Source organism: Netta rufina (assembly GCF_964035555.1).
Source record: "Netta rufina genome assembly, chromosome: 9".
Classification (NCBI taxonomy): Eukaryota; Metazoa; Chordata; class Aves; order Anseriformes; family Anatidae; genus Netta; species Netta rufina.
In genome coordinates, this window is record NC_140132.1 from 18,130,912 (window position 1) to 18,152,526 (window position 21,615).

General features: G+C 44.0%; 1 protein-coding gene across 1 annotated transcript in view; it reads left to right on the plus strand.

Moving 5' to 3' along the window:
* Positions 1 to 210: 210 nt before the first annotated feature.
* The window catches only part of MCF2L2 (MCF.2 cell line derived transforming sequence-like 2), a gene marked incomplete at both ends in the record, with an annotated part of 134,231 nt that continues 112,826 nt past the window's right edge, over positions 211 to 21,615 (plus strand). Inside the window, 2 exons of the mRNA XM_084292349.1 lie at positions 211 to 352; positions 17,853 to 17,936. Of these exons, the coding sequence (XP_084148475.1) occupies positions 211 to 352; positions 17,853 to 17,936 (226 nt within the window). The remainder of the gene's footprint in view (positions 353 to 17,852; positions 17,937 to 21,615) is intronic.

Consider the following 21,615-nt stretch of genomic DNA (forward strand, 5'->3'; position numbering starts at 1 on the left):
TAAACTGATATTGAAAGCAAGGAGGGAGAAACAACCACAGTCAGTAAGCCTATAAAAGTCTTAGCCAATTGCAATGGCGAACATCCTGCTGGTGGGGATGACCTTGAATGAACTAAGTGGGATAAAGTCACCAGCCTGGACTGACGGCTGAAGAACCAGGCTGGATTCCAGCAAACAGCAGATTCCTGCCGAGTCTCCTGCGCTCTGGCAATGGCTTCTCGGTGTCAGAGATGTGGACAACAGGTGCCCAGGAACCCACCTTTCACTGCTGTCCGGATAACAGAAGGAGAAATGAAGTCTTACCATGATTTTATAGGAGGATGCATTAGACTGGAGCGTATGGCAAAGAAAGGTATGTGCAGCATCTTTAAAAGAAATAGCATCTTCTCCTAGTGGTATCTGCACTGCATTCCTGAGAGATTTGCAAAAGGGGCTTGTTTTTCTAATGCTTTCTCTGAGGAGCCAGTGGTAAACAATTTAAAGGCAACTGGCTGGATTTGGATATTAACTCTGGCATGACTGTATCGTTTGGCTTGAATGTGCATGTCTGGGATATTTGCAGTGATTTAACCCAGACAAGGTTAAAAGGGGTGCTGGGTTCTTTCTGAGTAAATGTTTATTTCACTCGGCTGTCAGTGAGATTTCTGTATATGTCTGGAGCAAGTATTCATTGCACATCTAAAATACCCTTTTGAAATGAATGTAAGGAGATGGGGCAGTGGGTTTCCTGCCATAGCTGACCCTGTCACACTGTGCTCCTAAGGCACTATGTAGAAGGTCAGTATCTTTTTCACTGTGATGGTTTCCCTGGACCATAACAGAAATCTGGACTGTCAAGCTTTTTGTGCTCTGCATGTTTCAGGCTGAGTACAGGGTAATATTCTACTCCAAATGGGTTGCTAGTGTGAGATGCTGGTGTCCTGGCAATTTGTTCTAATTGCGTATTAACTCTGAAGTGATGTTAGCTGAAACCTATGGTGCTGACTGTTTTGCCAGCTATCAAGACTGCTGAATCATAGAGCAGTTTTTGTTTGTTGTCATTAAAGAGAGATCAACCAGAGGAACCCTTTGGTTTCATTTGCTCTATTAACTTGGATAAATACTTAGCAAACCTGAAATCCAGAAGTATAAAAAATGTTCACTTGTACGTGATAAAAAAGATCCCCCAAAAGCATGCAGTCTAGTTGTACTTTCAAGTTGATTTCTTTATTATGATTTAGTTAGCTCTTTAGCAAAAGTATTTGCAAATGGTCACAGGTTGAAGTTGTGAAGTATTTTGGTTCTTCTTTGATTACTCTTCGGAAACCTTTGTATGTGGGAGTTGCATTCAGTCTGGGAAATCGAGACTGTTCTGCAGGAAAAGAAGGTGGACCAGAAGCAGGTGATCTGCTGGCAACTCCTGCTTGCAGCAAATCGGGGTTTGCAAATGCTTTCTTTAACAGGGCTCTAACACACAATGCCAGGGTTTGAAAACTGCAAAGCCAGCCCGTTTACCTCTGCTTCTGTTGGCCGTTTATCTGTGCTGACTTTTGGGCTCAGTGCCTACCTATGCTTTGTTGGATTTGGCTGACCTTTCACTAACACGGATGTTTCCAGTTGCATTCTTTGTAACGAAGCATTCAGAGTTCACTCGGTAGCATGGCAGAAATGTCTGGTATCTTGAGTAAATAGCAGAATTCCTCACTGTTCCTCCTGAAGCTTTGATCAGGTCCTTCCAGGTTGCTTATGGCTCTGTGGGCCTACTGTAGTCAGAGCTCAGGCATCTGCTGTTCCTTTTCTTCCTGTAGGTAGAGAGGGGAAGACACTGGGTTTGCCATGGTTACTGTTCCCAGGGAAACACCCTTCCTGCCTAATAAGCTGAGAGATGACCTGGCGTAGTATTACAGGCAGAAATCCCTTGGAAAATTATTTTCTGGTAGAGAATGGGTAGTACATCAATGCAGTCTAAGCACATTCCCATTTTGTAAGGCAGAAAACATCTTTTCTGCTTCTGTTTAAAATTCTACCAAAGAGGACATCTGAAGGGCAGAAGGTAGCTTACCGTTAGGGATGAGGTGCCTTCAGCTGCATGAGCTGCGAAAGTACATCAGTGACAACTCTGCGTGTGGTGACCGTGTTGGAAGGGGACCGAGGAACTGGCAATGTGGTGTAGGATTTTGCATTAACAACGTCCCCTGTGTTCCCTTTCTTCTGCTGTATCATGAACTGACTCTGGCCTAGTACTCATCTTTGTCATGTTTTGGCCTTAGATTTTGCATCTGTAACTTAGAAGCACCAGGAATTACCTCCTTCCGTAAATAGTGGATCCTGTCAACGACCACTTACTGTGAACTGCGACTATTCTGTGAAGTTGAGACCAGTTTCCTTTTGTGGTAGGTGCTGCATAAACCCAGGGAAGGAAAGACAATCTGTCCCAGAGAACCTGGGCTCTGCCTGCCCCATCTTGCTAGTCCCCTGCTACTAGCAGAGGCTTGTTGATAAGCTTTAGGGGTGTGCGTGTGCCTTTTTCTCAGGATGGCTGTGTTTGAACATAGTGACAGGATCATGGATCTCCTTTGCATATTCTGACTTGGCTCTAACTTGGGGAACCTTTTCTGCAATGCAAAGATCCAGATGGAGTATTGTTCAGGGCTGGTGTTTAGTCAGTAGTACTTCAGGCACTCTGAGGTACAAACCATTTTTCACATATAGACTGCAGCTGTGGAGCCCCGGGAATATTCTGTGGCAATTGTCTCTCTTGTACTAAATAACACAGCGAGAGGAAATGGAAGACACAGGTAACTACAGCAGAAACAGAGGCCTCACGGTTGCAGTCAGGCCTGCAGTGACAGTCCTTTCCTGTGAGGTTACGGCTGAATATCTCAGCTCTGTAGGCTTGAGTCTTACAAGGAGTGAACAGCCTTTCTGTTCACAGCTAGTATCAGAAAAATGCTTTACTCTTTCTTTGGAATGATGCTCGTGAGCACAGTGATGCTTTGGTATTTGCTGAAGAAGTAATATCTTTTTATCTTTCTGTCTAATCTATTAACTACTAATAGGTCAATGATGACAGGTCCCTTACAGCTTCGGTAGCTATGTCTTATTTCAGACCACATTCATCCTGATGGAACCAGAACTAAATCCCTGCGGGTACTCAGCTGTCTACTTATATGCTGTTCCCTGGGTTAAATATCTGTGGTAAATGCAGCCGCAGATAACCTACATTTGCTCAGCAATGCCAGCAGCGAGCAGTGCTGGGCTAACCCAGTATCTGGGTTACTTACGTACGAGTTCAAGGCTTCCTTTGAATCCATGGGACTTGTTTTGATGAGGGAAAGTGTGGTTGTAGTCTCCTGCTCATATAGAGAAGAAAATAGTGAATGCTTGCCAAAAGAGGTCACTGTGAGGGGGTAGCTGAAGGGCCGTTTCCCCGTGGCTAAGTGATAACTGCGGAGAGCTCCACAGCTTGACAAAGAGGACGAGGGAAAGGAGCCCTGGTTCCCTCACAACAGGCAGAGGAAGGTTCTTGCTCTATGAGCTGGCCTACAGGAACTGAAGGCACCTTTGGCATCTGATCTGCAAGTATTTTGAGCACCGGTACGTGACCCTGAGACTCTGGGAGCAGCAGTTCACAGGTGTGGTCCCTGAATAGCAAGGGCAAGCAGACCCCAGAAAGCCAGGGAAGAAACGCGGCAGTCTAGAGCTGATCCTCCTTGTAGTGCTCTCAGTTCCATGCTAGACATCTTGAAACTGAAAGTGAAGCGTAGCTTCTTGGCATGAAATGCAGCACTCTTGGACAGCGTCTCATGGCTTTTCAGCAGTAACATGGCTTTCCATGTCACCCAGCTGCTGATTAATGTCCTTTATGCTTTAGGATCCCTCCTGCCAAAACAGTCCCCTCTGTCCCCAGACACCCTTAATAGTCTGCCTTGCTGTCAATGTTCAAGCCCTCCAGTATCTCACAAGGGACCTCATAGCTAATGGGCTTGACATGGATGGATGAGCATTGTTTCTGCACGCTGTGGAGCTTGAGGCTGCAGGCTACGTTTTTAACTGACTAAATGAATATTTTTTAACTGTGCTCAAGGCTGGTGGCTGCATAAAACAGGGTAGTGAATCTGCAGACACCAAGGAGTACGTAGTTCATTGAGGCTATTCGGGATTTTGCAGATGGTGCAAAACCAGACAAGATCCTCTGTCAGTAACTTGAGAACCTCTCTCTTCTGCTAATGTTGTATTTCTGATTTTGTTCTACCCTAGGGCACAGGAATGCTGCAGTTCTGACTGCCCAGCAACCATGGGTGCTTGCTCTGTCCCGCTGCTGTGTCTAAATTACTGCTGGAAATGAAAAGCAATCCTTCATGTCTATCTGTTCATGAAGACTGAAGTATTTGAAATGGGTTTAGAGCAGCTAAGGATTTAAAGGCAGAAAATGTCTTCTTTAGTGCTTCCTACAGAAGGAAATCCCATCTTAGAGAGGCCAGGCTGAGATTTCTTGTACTTCTTGAAGCATCTTTGCCTTCAGTGGTGAAATAAATGAGGAACACCTTCCTTTCCCCCGTGGCTGGCCCCCTCACAAAGACCCTAGTTACTGGGGAAAGTGACTGTATCATGTGAAGACAGAAATCTGCAGTGGAAGATATTTCAAAACCCACTGAGATCCAGCCACAGGGTCTCCTTGTACACTGCTCAGAATTTTTCTTGTTTTATTTGTATTCAATATCTATTTTCCTCTCATGTAAAATGCTACCTAGGGAACCTGGGATATATATATTTTTTTTCATCTGGTTCTCAATACAAAGGAAATAAATAAAATACTGTCTTCCACAGAGGTTTTTATAACAAATATTCTTATCTTAGATGCTTGTGTCTCTTCATTTCTTCAAAGCATGATATGTATCTTGCTTTGCTGCTAGTGAGTAGCACTGAATGCTGCTTACCTAATAAAAAAAAAAAGTCAGGAAAATGGTAATGAAAATAGGGAAGGCAGAGCTTAATTTCCATTTTAAAAGTTTTGAGAGACAAGTACTACAGAGAAGATCAAGAGAACAAATTCTCAGAAGGCAAGTTATAGTAGAAGCCTTCTGGGTACTTATATTTCTGTTCCTCCCAGGATACCAGAACAAGAAATAACTCAGTAAAATGGAAAAGCATTAAACATGGAGAGACAGATAGCTGTAATTGGTGATGTTTTGTTAACTTGCAGGGCTTATTACCACAAGATGATAGCTTAGTTTGCTTTTTTTTTCTACTGCCTGAATTGTAGTCTAAGTTGGCTGGGAAGGAGACTTTAGGGAAAAATGGTGCTGAATACACAGGGAGGTCAGTCTGTGCAGGGTTTGGATCCTGGTTCTGCCAGTGGAGCTCATTATCCAACTTCATCCAGATCTGCCACTTCAAGTGCCACTTAAGGACCCTATTTTGCCGTGATATGTTCATCTTGGGTATGAATTCCGTTGCTGCTTTATTATCTGAATCTTTCTGTCGATTAGCCTGCCCAATGAGCTTTCTCAGATGTGGAGTTGTCTCCCTCCCTCCCGGGATATTATCTAACCGAACTACTGGTGCTCCAGTAGAAAAGAATGATAAATAAAGCTTTGCTGTATCAGCCTAGCTTCCTATCTATAAATACTTGGACTGTGCCAGGTGTCTTGTTCCACAGTTTTGATCCTGGTGGCTCATTCCATTTCTCAAGGGCAAAAAATCCTCCAGGCTTCTGCAGCAGATGAGAAATATTGACCATTTCAATGACTCTTTCAATTATTTTCTTTTGACTCTTTCAATTATTTTTCAACGATCCTGGGAATTTGGAGAGGTCCCGGTAGACTGGAAGCTGGCAAATGTTGTGCCAATTTTCAAGAAGGGTCAGAAAGAAGACCCTAGCAATTACAGGCCTGTCAGTCTCACGTCAGTGCCTGGTAAAATCATGGAGAAGTTGGTTCTCGGACTTATTGAGGCGCACCTGGGGGACAGAGCAGTCATTGGTCCCAGCCAGCATGGGTTTGTGAAGGGTAGGTCCTGCCTAACTAACCTGATTTCCTTTTATGATAAGATCACCCGTATGGTGGACCAAGGGAAACCAGCTGATGTGATTTTTTTGGACTTCAGCAAGGCTTTTGACACGGTTTCCCATAGGATCCTACTGGACAAAATGTCCACCATACAGCTAAATAAAAACATCATACGATGGGTGAGCAATTGGCTAACGGGCAGGGCCCAAAGGGTTATGGTAAATGGGGCTGCGTCAGGCTGGCGGGTGGTCACCAGTGGGGTCCCTCAAGGCTCCATTTTAGGGCCGGTACTTTTCAATATTTTTATAAACGATCTGGATGTAGGAATAGAGGGTATTTTGAGCAAGTTTGCTGATGACACCAAACTTGGAGGAGTTGTGGACTCAAATGAGGGCGTAAAGGCCTTACAGAGGGATCTGGACAGGTTGGAGAGCTGGGCGATCACCAACCGCATGAAGTTCAATAAGAGCAAGTGCCGGGTCCTGCACCTGGGACGGGGAAACCCTGGCTGCATGTACAGACTGGGCGATGAGACGCTGGAGAGCAGCCTAGAAGAGAGGGATCTGGGGGTCGTGGTAGACAGCAAGTTGAATATGAGCCAGCAGTGTGCCCTGGCAGCCAGGAGGGCCAACCGTGTCCTGGGGTGCATCAAGCACGGCATCGCTAGTAGGTCAAGGGAGGTGATTGTCCCGCTCTACTCTGCGCTGGTGCGGCCTCACCTCGAGTACTGTGTGCAGTTCTGGGCACCACAGTATAAAAAGGACATGAAACTGTTGGAAAGTGTCCAGAGGAGGGCTACGAAGATGGTGAAAGGCCTGGAGGGGAAGACGTACGAGGAACGGCTGAGGTCACTGGGCCTGTTCAGCCTGGAGAAGAGGAGACTGAGGGGAGACCTCATCACAGTCTACAACTTCCTCGTAAGGGGGTGTCGAGAGGCAGGAGACCTTTTCTCCATTAACACTAGTGACAGGACCCGCGGGAACGGGGTTAAGCTGAGGCAGGGGAAATTTAGGCTGGACGTCAGGAGGGGGTTCTTCACAGAGAGGGTGGTTGCACACTGGAACAGGCTCCCCAGGGAAGTGGTCACTGCACCGAGCCTGGCTGAATTTAAGAAGAGATTGGACTGTGCACTTAGTCACATGGTCTGAACTTTTGGGTAGACCTGTGCGGTGTCAAGAGTTGGACTTGATGATCCTTAAGGGTCCCTTCCAACTCAGGATATTCTATGATTCTATGATTCTATGACCAAACACCTTTTTTTTCCACTTTTTTTTTTTTTTTTTTTTTTTCTAAGCCAGGATGTCTCAGCAATTCTGTTCTGCGCAGAGGCTGCACCTTATTCATATTCAGGTCTTGTTCTTGTCTAAGTTATTAAACTGAGGATTGCAGAGTTCAGTCTTTGTCTAAACTCCCATCACCACCTTGATAGAGAGCCCCCACAGCAGCATACTTCAAGGAGCAAAGGTCTGTATGACTGAAGGTCTGATTATGAGATGCTGTGAATTAAGGGTCATCATCTGCTAGCAATGGGTAGAGCAGAGGTGACATGGGAAGAGCTAAAGGAATAGGATACCTCTCATATTTTCCTTTGAACCTGTGCATATTGACTTCACTGCTGGGTTCAGGAAGGGAGATCTGCCAGTGAAAAGATGGTAGTGGTGGGAACTGTAATTTTTTTAAACCAAAAATGGAGAAGTCAATGGGTTGGAAGTTAAAGTGAGAGCTTTGAAACACAAGCCAATTTCTTTGTGTTAGGCCAGGTGCAGGGGAAGCAGTGGATTTGCAGTTGCCTAGAGTCTTTAACATAAGATTAAAGAGCTTTCTAAAATGCAGGTTTAATCCAATTTCTGTGAACTTCTTGTGTGTTCAACAAGTCAAACACAATGAACCTAGTGGTCCCTTCTGGTCCTACAGTGAAAAAATCTGGGAAGAGGATCTGAGTTAGAGACGCTAGGGTATGAGCCAGTCCTCGTCATGCTTTCAGAGTGCCATACTTACAGGTGTGAACATATGAGCATGCGGGGTCAGATGCTCAGACAGTGTAATGAAACAAAGGATGAGGTCCTTGAATTTAAAATAAACTTCTCTTGGTATTGCAGATGTTTACCAGTAACACAAAATAGAAACATCAGTAAGTAGTACTCTACTCCATGTGTTGGTGGGACAATATTCATGTGGGACAAGATGTTGTTCTGCTGAAATAGGCAGAGCTAAGCCTTCTGAGCATGGCAAAAACATCTTAGATGTGCACCTTTACTGGTTATGCAGATGAAAGATACCCAATACTTTTAATTCGAATTAAAGAAACTGAAAGTGTTTCCTCATAAATTTTCTTTTGCACATGCCTGTGGGTTCAGTGAGGAATTCCTTGTTGCCCCTTTTCAGGTGAGTTCATTCCTCTCCATCTCTCCGGAGTCCTTCATGAGGTTATCAATTCATGCTCACTTGCCAGGTAGCATTTAGCCTTCTGACTCTCCTTCTAGCTCCCCAGCTGGATCTGTTACTTCATCTGCAGCATCTTTCCAGCCAGGACTAAACCACTTTTCTGAGCCTAATGACCTGGCACGCTTATCGACCACTTCCATAGACTTGACACTTCCACAAGCCTTAGCAGCTTCCCCTACCTCTGCTCCTGGAGAGGAGCCTCTGCAGGCAGCTTACGGCTGCTGCCCGGGAGAGGGCAGTGCCTGACACCAGACCTTGGCTGTGCAGGCCCAGCCTGGTTTGGGGCGCTCGTTGGAGAGGAGCTGGGGCTGGGGCTGCAGTTTGGTTCTTGTCCGTTCGCTGTGCTGAATCTCCCACCCACAGCCTCCCCTCCTGAGAGCAAAACACAGCTGGAATGGGAGGCAGCCTGTTTGTAAAGCAGTTATACGAGAATGTTTGCATCAGTGTGGGCAGCGGAGTAATACTAGGTATGTGCTGCAGCTGGTAAATCCGTTTGTTTAGCACATGGTTTGGGAGAGGCTGCGGAAGGGAAGTGCAATGTAAAAACAAGCGATGCATCTTGCTGCTCTCCTCATGTAGCTTTATCTGCCGAGCCTGGCTGTAACACTGCAGCTGTCTTAAGCTCTTGTGTGTGTCTGGTACCCTAGCATGGTGATGCTCTGTGTTAATCTGGCATTTATCTGTAACTGCATACAAAATCCAGGTAGTTTTCTCATGCTGTGCCATGATCATTGCAATAACTTGTGTTGGTTGGCTGATAGGGGAATGATGGAAACCCTGGGTATGTTATCCTCAAGGTGGAGATCCCTGCTAGTAGCCTGACTGGACAGACGAATGTGCCTGCTGTTCGTTTTGCAAGTAAGGGAAACCAAGAGTGACCTGGATCCCTCTCCCTGTGCCTCAGTTTCCATACCAGCAAAATGAATGACACTTGTCTCTTCTGAGCTGGGCTGACAGCACGGCTTATAGAAGAAACAATAAGTTACTACTGTGTTGTGCTTCCTGGGTGGCAACTGTGCTGCTGCACAGTGGGTGAAGTGACCTGCATCTGAAGTTACTGAGCTGCTGGGTGGCTGGTGGCACAGGGACAACATTTCTGATAAATCTGTTGCTAAAGCAATGAGCCAGTGCTGCTTCAGACAGGTCAGCTGCCACGTTACCATTGTCACACCAACGTGTGTTTCTTCAGGCACTGCAAACTTGTGTCCTGGAGTATTTGTTGATCTGGTTGTTTAGAACCGCTTACTCCCCTGCCTGAGTGCTAGCCTTGTGTTTCCAACTAAATCAATAGGTTTTGTGCAGTCTTTTCCTTTGTCTTTAAATAGCAGTACTACACTCTGGTGTGTGGGTGTGCCTTTGGGATAGTCCTCAGAGACAGCTATTCGCAGCCACACTGTTGGTTTCCCTTGGCCCTGAATACTCTAGTATTTAAAGTTATTTTAATGAGAGCACTTTCCATGCCTTAGTCTAGGCGAGTGAATTTGTTCTGTGTCTGTAGGGATGTACCTTTATTTGTCTGTGCTAAGCTGTGAGTGCCTCCAGAGCGTCTGAGGATCTGAGTGGAGAGCTCAGATCTGGGAGGGAAGAAGGCAGCTGTACCTTGAGGAGGGTTAAAGCCTGGGTATGGTGTGTCAGAGGTCTGTGCTGGGATTTGCGTTGGAGCAGTTACTAAGCAATTTGTGCAGTCTCCTCCAGGAGAGCGTCAGCTCTTTGGTGCACCGCTGTTTAGATCCAGGAGTGCTTCCCCAGGAGGCTGCCTCTCTCCATCCCTCCCCTCTGCCTTCTGTGAACTCATTGCCACAGCAGGACGCCGGAGAAGCCAGCCTGGGACGTGAGGGAGGGCACGTGCTCGTGAGTGTGTATGGGTGCCGCTGCGGGGGAGACATCGCTCTTAGAAGCATTTCTATTGTTTTTTCTAATGGGCATCTGAACTGCGATGGTGGTGACAGCTTGCAGAAGGCTGCTGGAGGGGTGGCTGGGTCTCTTTAGCCAGACAGCCTGGCTGTGAGCACTGTTTGTCCCATTACTCAGATACATGCTCAGAGCGCTGCTGGCAGGAGCGATGGCTGCTATGGCTCACTGTTTATCTCCGATGGCAGTAACCAGGGAAATATTTTTGAGCTAACTGGCCTCTCTTCAGGAGTGAGCAAGAAAACAATCCTTCAGCTCCTGAGCCGAGTGGTCCATCATTAAAATAATTATGTGGATAGTCTCTGAAATGATTTTGCTGGATGCAGTAGTTCAGAGTTGAGCCAGTGACTAGAATTTTTTTAGGTTAACGTTTCAGCTGTGAAACTGTCTGCTGGCAAACTCTGGGGAGGAAGGAATGAAGTCTGCTATCCAGTCTGCTATCTCTCGATTAGCTTAGTGTCAAAGTAGTATAGTGAATGTATTTAACTTCACAGTTTGCCACATGTGTTTTTTGTTATTCATGATGGATTTTCACAGGACAGTGTGGAAATGTGAAACCGTCTTTTATTGAATTCTGTTCTCTGACCAGGAATTTGTGTTCCAGCAATCCAGTGTTGCTGTGAAGCATGCATTTTTTGGGAAGATGATGAATTAACTTTTGTCTGGCAAAATTTAGAAACTATCAAGAAGTGTTTACAGCTGAGGGAGTAGACAAGGTGCTGGGTTGTGCTGCTGTAAATCTGGATTCAGTCCGTGAAGGTGTTACTGAGGTTAGACCTTGGCCTTGAATGTCTTTTAATCGTGGAAGTTTGTTTTCTGGGGAGCAGAATATAAATTCTATACGATATCCTTTGTGCTCTGTGAAAACAGGTAACATCTATTTCAAAACAATTATTTTGCTGTGCAAATGATGTGGAATGGTGTTTCTTTTGTTCTTTGCTGATTATGGATAGTCAATGATGTGGGAGATTTATTAATCACCAGCATCTCATGAATTTACAGCAATGTTGTATCAAGTGTCTTCAGAACAGGATGGGATATGAAGTCACCTAAAGTAAACAGTGAGAGTGTATGCTTTAGTAATTCTGTATTAGTTTTTAAAATTTAATTTTCTGGTGATCATTAATCAAGCATTCATAGATGTGTGCATAAAAGCATGATGTGTTCTGGTACTAAGTAACTGTAGAAATCCTTGAAGTGTGTCACTCTCTGTACACTCCAAACAGCCAAACACGAACATCAAAGGATTGTTTTTCAAGAAGTGGTTAATTGGAAAATGTGGCAAAATCAGTTTCTTCCCCCGGGGAAGTTTATGCCAACATTTTTTAAAGTTGGTTTAGAAAGCTGAAATAAACCCCAGAGGGTGCACATTAGCAGCAACAGCACCGCATATGGTAGCAGCAGGGACCCGTCCTGCCTGGGTTCCTGAGCCTGCTCACCAACTTGACTCAAGTGAATAAGTGATTTTTAAACCATAAATTCTCGTGATTGAGAACCGTCAAATTCACTGCTTCCAAGCCTTGGGATTCCCTGGGCTCAGATTCTAATTCTGTATCTGAACTTCCTGCCTCTCCTCTGTCATTTTAGATAAATACACGTTTAAACATTTAACGAAACAGACCTCTAAGTCTGTGTACATTTCCTCTAGTTTCAGTGCAGCTGCACAGGGACTTAACTTTGCCTTAAGTGTGTGCCTGAGGGGTCTGCTGACCTGGCAACAACCAGGAAGCCTGGATCTAAAGCCTCTGATCCTGGGGGGAGTTCAGGTTTGGATCCAAAATAACTATGGTTCAATTGCATTTCCAATGTAAAGAAGGAGCGTGCTGGGCTCCTTGTGACTTGAAAAGCACTGCAAGTCCTTAAAGTCCTTGCAGTTTGCTGCTGTTGTCATCTGAGGATAAACTAGAAATTGCCTTTTGCATTGTGGCAATGTTGACCTGCAAATACGTGGGAATTTTAATTCTCCAGTGTCCTTACCTCCTTGATGCCTACCTTTCTGTAGTACTGTGGAAGGATAGGAGAAAGGATGGGATTTCCCTTCTGTTGATAGCTGGATTTTTAGTTCCTCCTAGAGCAAGCAATCCATAGCATGTGTGGCCAGCTTGCACCAGGAACCAATCTCGCTGTTCCTCTCTTCAGGCTGGATGAATAAACAAACTATCAATGAGTAAACAGAGGGCACACATAGTGAGGAAGGGAAATAAATAGAATCAAAAAAAAAAAAAAAAAAAAAAAAGGAAACCCAAAGCAAAAGCTTCTTTCTCTGATGTGACAGCCTATAAGTACTTTTTGGCCTTCAGGAAGGGAAACACTTTACTTAAAGGCTTGCACTGAAAATTCTGGTTGGATAGAGTATTTTTAAAACCCTTTAGCCTGCTTAAACCTTTTTGTTGATGATGTGCAAATTTGACTGTTTCCTTTTTATGCTTAATTCTTGAAATCTACCTTAGCTCTGATATACATTTTGCTAACTGTTTTTTTTGTTCGTGGCCTGAACTTGAGAGCGTTTAACTGTAGGTACTTCACAGCTTTCAGACTTTGGATTTGTGATCCTTTTTGGTAATTTTAAAGAAGAACGAGAATGCCTGACATTCAATGTCCTTTAACGCTCTTCAAATGAAATCTGTGGCCTTATGCTTAATTCTATCTGGCACTTCTCCCATCGTAACAGCAATCTGATTTTTTCCCAAATCCACAGTTCTGATTTAATACTGTGAGGGTCAGCCTTGACTGAGCTTGTACAAAGTAGAAGGAGGCTGATGTACTCCACCAATTTTGCAGAGATTTTAATTCACTCCCAGCTGTCTTCCATCCCTCCTTCTCCCACAGTGTGATAGAAATGTGAATCGCACAATTAGGCTGTCATTAGGAAGAGATGAACTTTGCTCTGGCAATTTGTAACCCATTATTCCAAGATTAGTGACTTCAGACGGGGGATTGAAGAACCCCCCTCCTTTTCCAACAGAAGGCCAGGCAGTTGCAGCATTCAGCCACTAAAAACAAAGAAACCCCAGTGTCCTGCTATGGCTGCTTGCCTTGGGTTGTGTTTCGTGGAGCAGTAGGTGCTGCTGTGTCAAGCTGCTTGGCGCAATCCAATCTTTCACTCCAGCAGGTCATCTCAGCAACACTGCTGGAAACCATTAGTTGCCATTAGCATATAAACTAGTTTCTGCTCCGAGAGGAGGGGACAAGATTATATTCAGTGGAGCTTTTAATCGGCTGCTGTTGGTGTAGCTCTGAAGGCAGCAGTCTGTGTGCTGTGCACCGGGCCTGCAGGAATGAATACAGCTGTGATGAGAAACAAAATAGAAAGCGTGTGTCAGGGGAAACCCAAGCATGTTTCACTGCACGGTGAAGAATTATGAGCATAACTGAATGGCTTTCCTCTGCAAAACAGGATAGCACAATTGTAGCTACCCTCTCTTGAGATCAGGGAGGGAGGAGAAGCTGTCAGACGTGACTACAGCAGTTGCTTTTCTTTTTCGCCCCCTTTGGTAGAAAAGCTTGGGAAACAGCAGTGCAAGGCCTAATGCTTCTGCATGAAAACTGGTCTCACATGCAAACATTTGAGTAATCTCTGCTAGGAACCGAATATACAGCAGTTTAAGAGGAGCACCAAGAGTAGATAAACTGACGTGTTTCATTTTTTTTCCCCTCTAGTATCACATCCTTATTCACATTTTAATTGTCCTGGCAAATTCAATTAACTCAAGTAATAAAGATCTGCATGGTATGCGTAAAGATTCAACTTTGGTGACCTGTGTGGGGCGCTGGCATTGTTCCACAGAATACTGTTTGATCAATTCAACTTTATTCTTTTTTTTTTTAAATTTGAGAAGCTAAGTGTGGCTGTCTTGTCAATTAAAAAATAATAAAAATATAAAAATGAAGACCTCAGGAGTAACAAGACAGAAGCTAGGAAATGCTCAAAAACCTTGAGAACTGTGCTCCAGCCCCTTGGCTGGTGTACGCCTTGAGATGATGTGCAGCTTCATGGCTATGTGTGTTTTTGGCAGAGGACAGGACTGCTCTGGAGCTATCAGGGGTTGCTAAATTTCTTCTGCGGATATTAGCAAGGTACAAAGAAGCAAGACAATTGCTGTCAAACTCCTGTGACTTGTCGGCTTCCTTAACCTTTCCCATTGACTTTTGGGCCCCTGTGTAATGAATTAAAACAGGCTAATAAGCTTTTCTGAAGCAGTCCATGAACCCGCAGCTGTTAGGCTGGTGTGCTGATAGCGAGCTGGTAAAGCAGAATTTCTCAGCTGTGGTATATATCACAATAAAATGGCACATTGCTTCTGCCTGAGAGGCTGAACACCACATCCTTGAGTGCATGTGGCTTGCAGTATGCGGGCCAGAAAGGCTACAGGGCCTCCTGGGATAAAGGCTAGTGGAAGAGATGAACTGCTTAATGCTCACTAATGCCAGGCAAAATGTCTTGGCTTTAAAACAAAACCAGACCTGTAGGATCATTTTGGTTTGCTTTTCAGATATATTTTTTCCAGGTTTTTCCTTTAGTCCAAGATTAAAAACCATCTTTATCAGCCCCAGGTAATCATGTGTTTCCAAGGACTCAGACTTCATTGCTAACTCTGAGCTAACTCCTAGTCATCAAATCTATTTTACACCTTTCTCATCATCTGAAAGTCTTGCACAGAGTGCGGGTTTTACAGGAAATCCCACGTGGCTTGCTGGAGAAAGTCTTGCCCAGTCAGGGGATTTGAAGAGACCCGACTGGCACTCTGCAGTTCTTGTTTCTATTACCTCATTTTACCCTTACACCACAAATTTCTTGTGGTAGAAAAAGGATCTTTAGAAACCAGAAATGAACTATTTTTAAAGCAAGCTACTAAAGCAGCTATATGAAGGGGGGAATTCTGCTCTTCTCGACTGTTTGATATCAGTGCTGGCTTCATATTGGCAAACATCAAAAGCAAACTGTTGGGCTGGCAGGCTGTCTTACCCTGGAGGAACAAGCAAGTTTGAGAGAGGCTGGAGATGGCAGCATGTTTTTTAGTTCATTTTCCCCTTCTGTTGAGCCTCCTTTTGATGGCCTCAGCCACTGTAGAAACCTTTGCTCCATTTATGCAGCTGCTTGGTACAAGCTCAGACTTGGCCACCCAAACCTGAGTGCGCCTGCCTGTTGGACTTCACGGTTGTCACAATATCTTTGCATTTTCCAGATGCTGAAATCAACAGTGGTTTCTTCAGCGGATGCTCCAGGGTATCTGAGTTCTGAGGGTCCATACTTTAAATATTTTAAATTAAAATATTTAGTTTTCATTTTCTTTTCCTACTTCATATTTTTTTGGTATTTAGTCTTAATAACCCTCTTCTCGTCTGCCTCCATCTTGTTGCCAACTTGTGCTCTGACAAAGATGGCTCCGTTACTACTGCAGTGATTCAGGAGCATTTCAAGTAGAATGTGCAAAGGGTAACAGAGCTCTGCGACCAAAGATCTGGAGACACTTGTCAGTACCTCTTGAGAACTGTATTCATGCATTACAGGCCCTTTTTGTTAGGGGTTCCTCGGCTGTCTCTAAACACATCCATCATCGTGCTGTTCTTAAGCAGCTAGTGGAGAAATCTGGCTTGTAGCATTCTTGGCTTCATAATAAATAATCTTGTATATTTAAAGGTTTTGTTTTGCCTTTCCTTAAACTCCAAACATGTCCAGAGTAGGACCTGTGGGGGAAACAGCAGAGTAAAAAAAAGAAGAAAAAAATTAATGAGTTACGGTTATTTTGTTTGCTTTGCCTGTTTGTTTTCTCAGAAGATGGTGTGTTTTTGTGGCTGTTGGCTGGTCTATCTATGCTGCCACCATATCGATAATAAATCTATCCCTTCCTGCTCAATGCACTTTCCTTTGAGAAGCTCTGAACATTACTAAAATGAAGCCCATTAACTCTGATTCATTACTCTGCTCTTCCAGTTGCTCTTAGCCACCTGTAAGAACCGGAAGAGCTGACAATATGCTGCATAAACAGGATGGAAATGAGGATACCACATTAAAAACATAACTCATTTCAGTCTGACTTTTCCCCTCTTTAGTTCCAAGAGATGACTTGTAGAATCCATTCCCTTGAGATTTTTTTTCCTATTGCTTGCAATTACTTCCTTGTTTACTCTATCACCCCACATCCATACCGCTTCTCTTCATGTGGTCTCACCCTTTGCCTAGGAGAAGGCAATGACACTTCCTCCCCAGTTACTTCTCGACATTAATGAAATGTTTGAAAGTTGTATGAGTCCGAAGAATTAGGGAATGGACACAAAGATCCACACTGTATGTAATTTTAAACTAAATTCCTAGTTCTGGAAAGGATCAGAATGGATGTCTGAAAGTAGGATAGTGACAGTATTTTGGGCGATATACTAGGATGCAGGAGAAGCAATTTCTAACCTCTCTGACCTCCCTGTCTCTTTCTGGACGGTGTATTTTAAACCAGGTGCCCCAAAGTATGTCAGTGCATGCCTTCACATCAGTGAAGATCTTGTTGCTTAAACACAGCAGCAATTTGCCTTTAGTCTGCTCTCTGATCGATCTGCGTCCTCCTTCCTTCCTTCCACCTGTTGCCTGGGTGTTTCAGACAGCGTAGTACGGAGGCAGCTCTACAAAGCCAGGGCTGGCTGTTATCTGTAGCAGAAAAGTGGCTGAAGGCCCAATTGTAACAGGTACTATTGCAACATAAACCTGGATCCTGCCAGTTAAGATAGCAGATATTCCCGAGTAAAAAATGTTGCTTGTCTAGACTGTGCTGAAGAGCAGGGAGAAGAGTTACTTGTTCCAGTAAGTACCTGTTACTGAGAGACATCAAAGTAGCTCAATGCAGATTATACTTGCTGGACACTGTATAGATCACACAGAAACTACACATGTGCAAATATTGTCATTATTTCTCTCCAGCTGCTTGTCAAGATATTTTTAACTTGTTAGTGCTTACTTAAAAAGAACAGGCTTTGTTTTCATGTGAAGAAAGCTTCACAGCCCCTTATTTCCTCCTTTTACTGTATACTCGCTTGTAGCGGAAAAAGCATCAGCAAAGGAAACTGTTCTGGGTTGGTTGGTTACACGAAGTCCTTAAGAAGGGACCGGGGAGTTCGGAGTGGGATGTGGCTCTCTATCTGAAATAGACTTTACTGTTTGAAAGACTGAAAAGCTGCTTTACATGGTGGCCCATATTCAGTAGCTTAATATGGAACATGAATTAGTAAGGGGCAGTCTATCAGCTTGAGCAAATCTGTGACGAACTCTGGCAAGTCTATTGGAGCTGGTTTATGAAATGCTCTGAAATCAAACGGCAATAGAACAGTAAGTAGGCTGAAGGTGAGACTGTAAGAATTGTAAACTTATCCATTACAGTCATACCATATCTGCACCAATAGTCAAGCCAGACTATTTTCATTTGAGTGTCATCTTCATTTTGCTGGGTTCTTGGAGGATGTAAAACTTACCATTAAGATTTTATTAACTCATTGAAGATTTCTGCTTTCCTTACACAGATGAAATCATGCAGCAGGAGATACGACCGCTGGTTGCAGTGGATATAATAGAACAGCTTCACAGGCAGTTTGCTATCTTGTCAGGTAAGAATTTTCTAGTAATGACGTTCTGGGATTCTCTTGGAAATGTGCTGGAATGTGTCGTGCTGACTGTCACTCTTCAGCTCTGCACAGCAGTTGCAAAAGCATTTTTATATCGCCAGTGAAAAGGGCCGTTATAATCAGACCCTCACAGTGCATGGAACTGATAAGTGCCAGCTTGCTGTGCTTGTTTTTCTTAAGGCGAGTTAATTTTCTGTGTTCTCCACAATGGTAAGAAATTAAATAAAGCTTTCAGTACATATATTTCCACAACGTCCAAGCTTGTTGTTTGTGGGAAAAGTTCTGGTTTATCAGGGAGTTATTCATGACCTCCCCCTCTTCCTCATCTGCCTTTGTTTTAGAAATGATTCATTTCTATAGTGTAAGGTTCTAATCTTTTAAAGATTTGATTATACCATATTCTTTTGTTTGCCTGAACTTTGCAATTGCACAAAGTGACGCAGTTCCTGCCCAAAAGAAATAGTTGATACTGAAATATTTGCCAAATTATTTAACATATTTTTGCTCCTGCAGAAGAGAAATCCTTGTCTTGGTCCTAAAGTGGCTTCTGCTGTAGACTTTGTGGCCTCTGGCAACATCTTTTGTCTCTTTCTGTCTGTTCTGCAAATAAGGAAACTAAGAAATTTCTTTCCTTCTTCCCTGTAGAGACACAGTGAGGTATCATTAATTTGCACAAACCACTTAGATGGTCACAGTAAGGTATTCTTGGACAGCCTGTCCCTCTCCTACTTGTTAGAGAGGACCACTGGATGCGCAGTGCAGAGAGTACACAGACCTGGCTCTGCAAATGATCAGCTCAGCAGACCCAATCCTTGCTGCATCTTTGTCTTTTAAAGTATGCATTCCACCATTGTGTTCAGTGCAGGGTAACAAAGAAATGCTAATATAGCATCTTCTCTAAGACAATTTTTGTGGAGTAAGGTTGCAGTGTTCCCTTTTGGCTTGTCTGGAAAAGCTGTGAGCCCCTTCCCCTTTGTGCTAGTTGCTTAACTGCAAAAATGACTGAGTGGGAGATGACAATCCCCTAATCTGGGGCCTGTTGTCAAATCTGAAATCTGTTCTCACTTAGGCATAGCATGAGTGAAGCAGTTCTCTAATCCCTTTTGTTAGTGCTAACTGACTTTTAAAATATTCTAAATACAAGGAAGGAAATGGGAAAGACTAATCACTGTTCAACTCCTTTTGAGTACTCAGTGAGTTTTTTGCTTCAGTCTTCACTGGCAAGAGCAATTTTTTGGCCCTCAGCACAAGAAGGACACGGATGTATTACAAGTCCAGAGGAGGTCCATGAAGATGGTCAGAGGGCTGGAGCACTTCTCTGCAAACAGGCTGAGAGAGCTGGGGCTGTTCAGCTTGGTGAAGAGAAGGCTTTGGGGAGAACTTATAGTGACCTTTCAGTACCTATAGGGTACCTACAGGAAAGCTGGAGACGGACTCTGCCAGAGAGCGTGGTGATGAGAGAATGGTTTTAAAGTAAAAAAGGGTAGATTTAGATCAGCTAATCATCTGAGGTCAGAGACAATGCAATCATGATATTTCTGTGCAGTAAAGCAGAAAAGAGTGGAACAATTGAAATCAAAGGCTCTTTGTTTTCTCTGGACATGACTCACTAGAAACACTTTCCTCTACTATTGCTGTGCTAAAACTTCTCAGAAGAGGATCTGACTGTCTTGTAGTCTCAGGACCACCTGATGGGAATTATGTAGCTAATAAGTTTAGTGTTTGACACGGTCTAGTTATAATGAATTAGACACTGGCAGCCTCCTGCATGTCCTGGTTCTCTAGCTACCCAACTCTCCAAGGCTGTACTGTTCATGCCAAGAATAGGGAAATGCTTCCAAGGCTTCCTTGAACTGCTGTGGTCATGGAAAAGGCTGAAGTGCAATGTGATGAGCTCCTTAATCACGCAGTTTACTTTCGTCATCTCCTTTCTGTGCGCTGATGTCACCTTGCTTAGCTTGTGAGATCTAGCGGGAATGCTGGCTCTTGTGGTTAAATTCTAGTTTTGAAACCACTGCTGCCTCTTTCCTTTCCCTGACGACTGAGCTCCTAATTATGGGATTGCAGCTGTGACAACACAGGAGTGCTTTGCACACATACGCAGCTATGTTTATGTTTCCTGTAGCTCTTAAGAGAACTAGATTACAAGGATAGGTAGTACTGAGAAGCTGCCTATTCTAACATGAACCAATTTTTACTGAAGAATGAAGAGACACTGGTAAAATACTGTTCCTGTCCCACTGATAGACTAATAACCCACTGTACCAACCTGCTTTTGCAACTGCTCATGCCTTCTCTCTTTTTATCTGCACCTTCACAACCTGTTCTTCTCTCAAATTACTCTGTCAAAGAACCCAATCTGCCAGATGCAGCAATAAAAGATCCTGTTACTAAATCATGAATTTATTAGATGAACTGTCACGAAGTGTGTTAGCAGAGATTCATTTTCCTTTTGTTCTGCTCTTCCTAAGCCAACGCACTTCAGTGCATTGGAGACTATATCTGAAAATGGTAACTGACTGTGAAGCCAGTTTATTTAATTTCTGAAGCCTGGAGGGCATTTGGCCATCTGCTTCCTGCTTCAACTGGGCCTTTTGGAAAACCTGGCCTGACCCTGCTGAAAGGACAATTTGGAGATTGTGGAAAAACCTAAGCCCAGGAAGTGTGATTCAACTTGAATAAGAAATTCAGCATTCATAGCCCTTAATCAACATGGAGAAACAAAATAAAAGCTATTCCAGAGCATGGAAAAAGCCAAACCTAACCAAGGCAGGGAAACTTCAGCCAAGGTATGACCGAACCCTTCATCTGTCTGACCCACAAGATGAACTGTGCTCAGCTCTGCTATGACTGAGGGAGCTCTCTGCATGTGGGCAGACACCAGCAGTTTGCCTGCACATCAGCAAAATTTGAAAGAAAACTTTCCAATACTATCTGATGAGTTGGTGTCTGGGGCAGGCGGCAAGGTGTGCGCTGTAAAATTGCAGACAAACTTCTGGAACTTCTGCTGGTAGCCTGGTTTTGTTTTCCCAAAGGATTCAGTGTATTTGCTGATATCTGATATTATTAGGTATTATTTTACATGTCTAGCTGCTCGTGTTACAAGAAGAGCTGCTTGATGTGGAATGGGACTTGAATGTAGCACCTCAGCATCTAAACCGTGGCTCTGGTGCTTGGGCAGGAAGCATAGGTGGATTAGAAATGGGGAGTCATTGACTTCCTAGGATCCCAACTGTGTCCAGGAATTTGGCTTGCAGTTGTAAATGCTTGCTGCTTTTACATCATTCCTACCAGCACGCAGCTCCAGCTGCGTGACCTCTCAGAATGCAGCCCTCACACCTCATTTGTCAATCACACCTTTCACACTGCAAAGCAAAATTAAACTTTCTCTGCTGTGATATCCTATTATCTGTCATGCATATTCCCCTGAATAAGTGTTCCCCTGAAACGCTTCACCTATTTTATGGCCACAGCCGATTTCCAGCCCTGTTTTTAACAGCTAGCTGGGCTGTACTGGCAGCTGAAAGATCTGTCACTGTGTCCTGTGATAAATTAATTTGTCTTAAGAACATGAAAAATATCTGATAGCATCTTGTAGTTGTTCCTGTGTTGTGCCCCTGAGCCCTGGGGAACTGGCACACATGAGAGTGAGCCAAGGTCC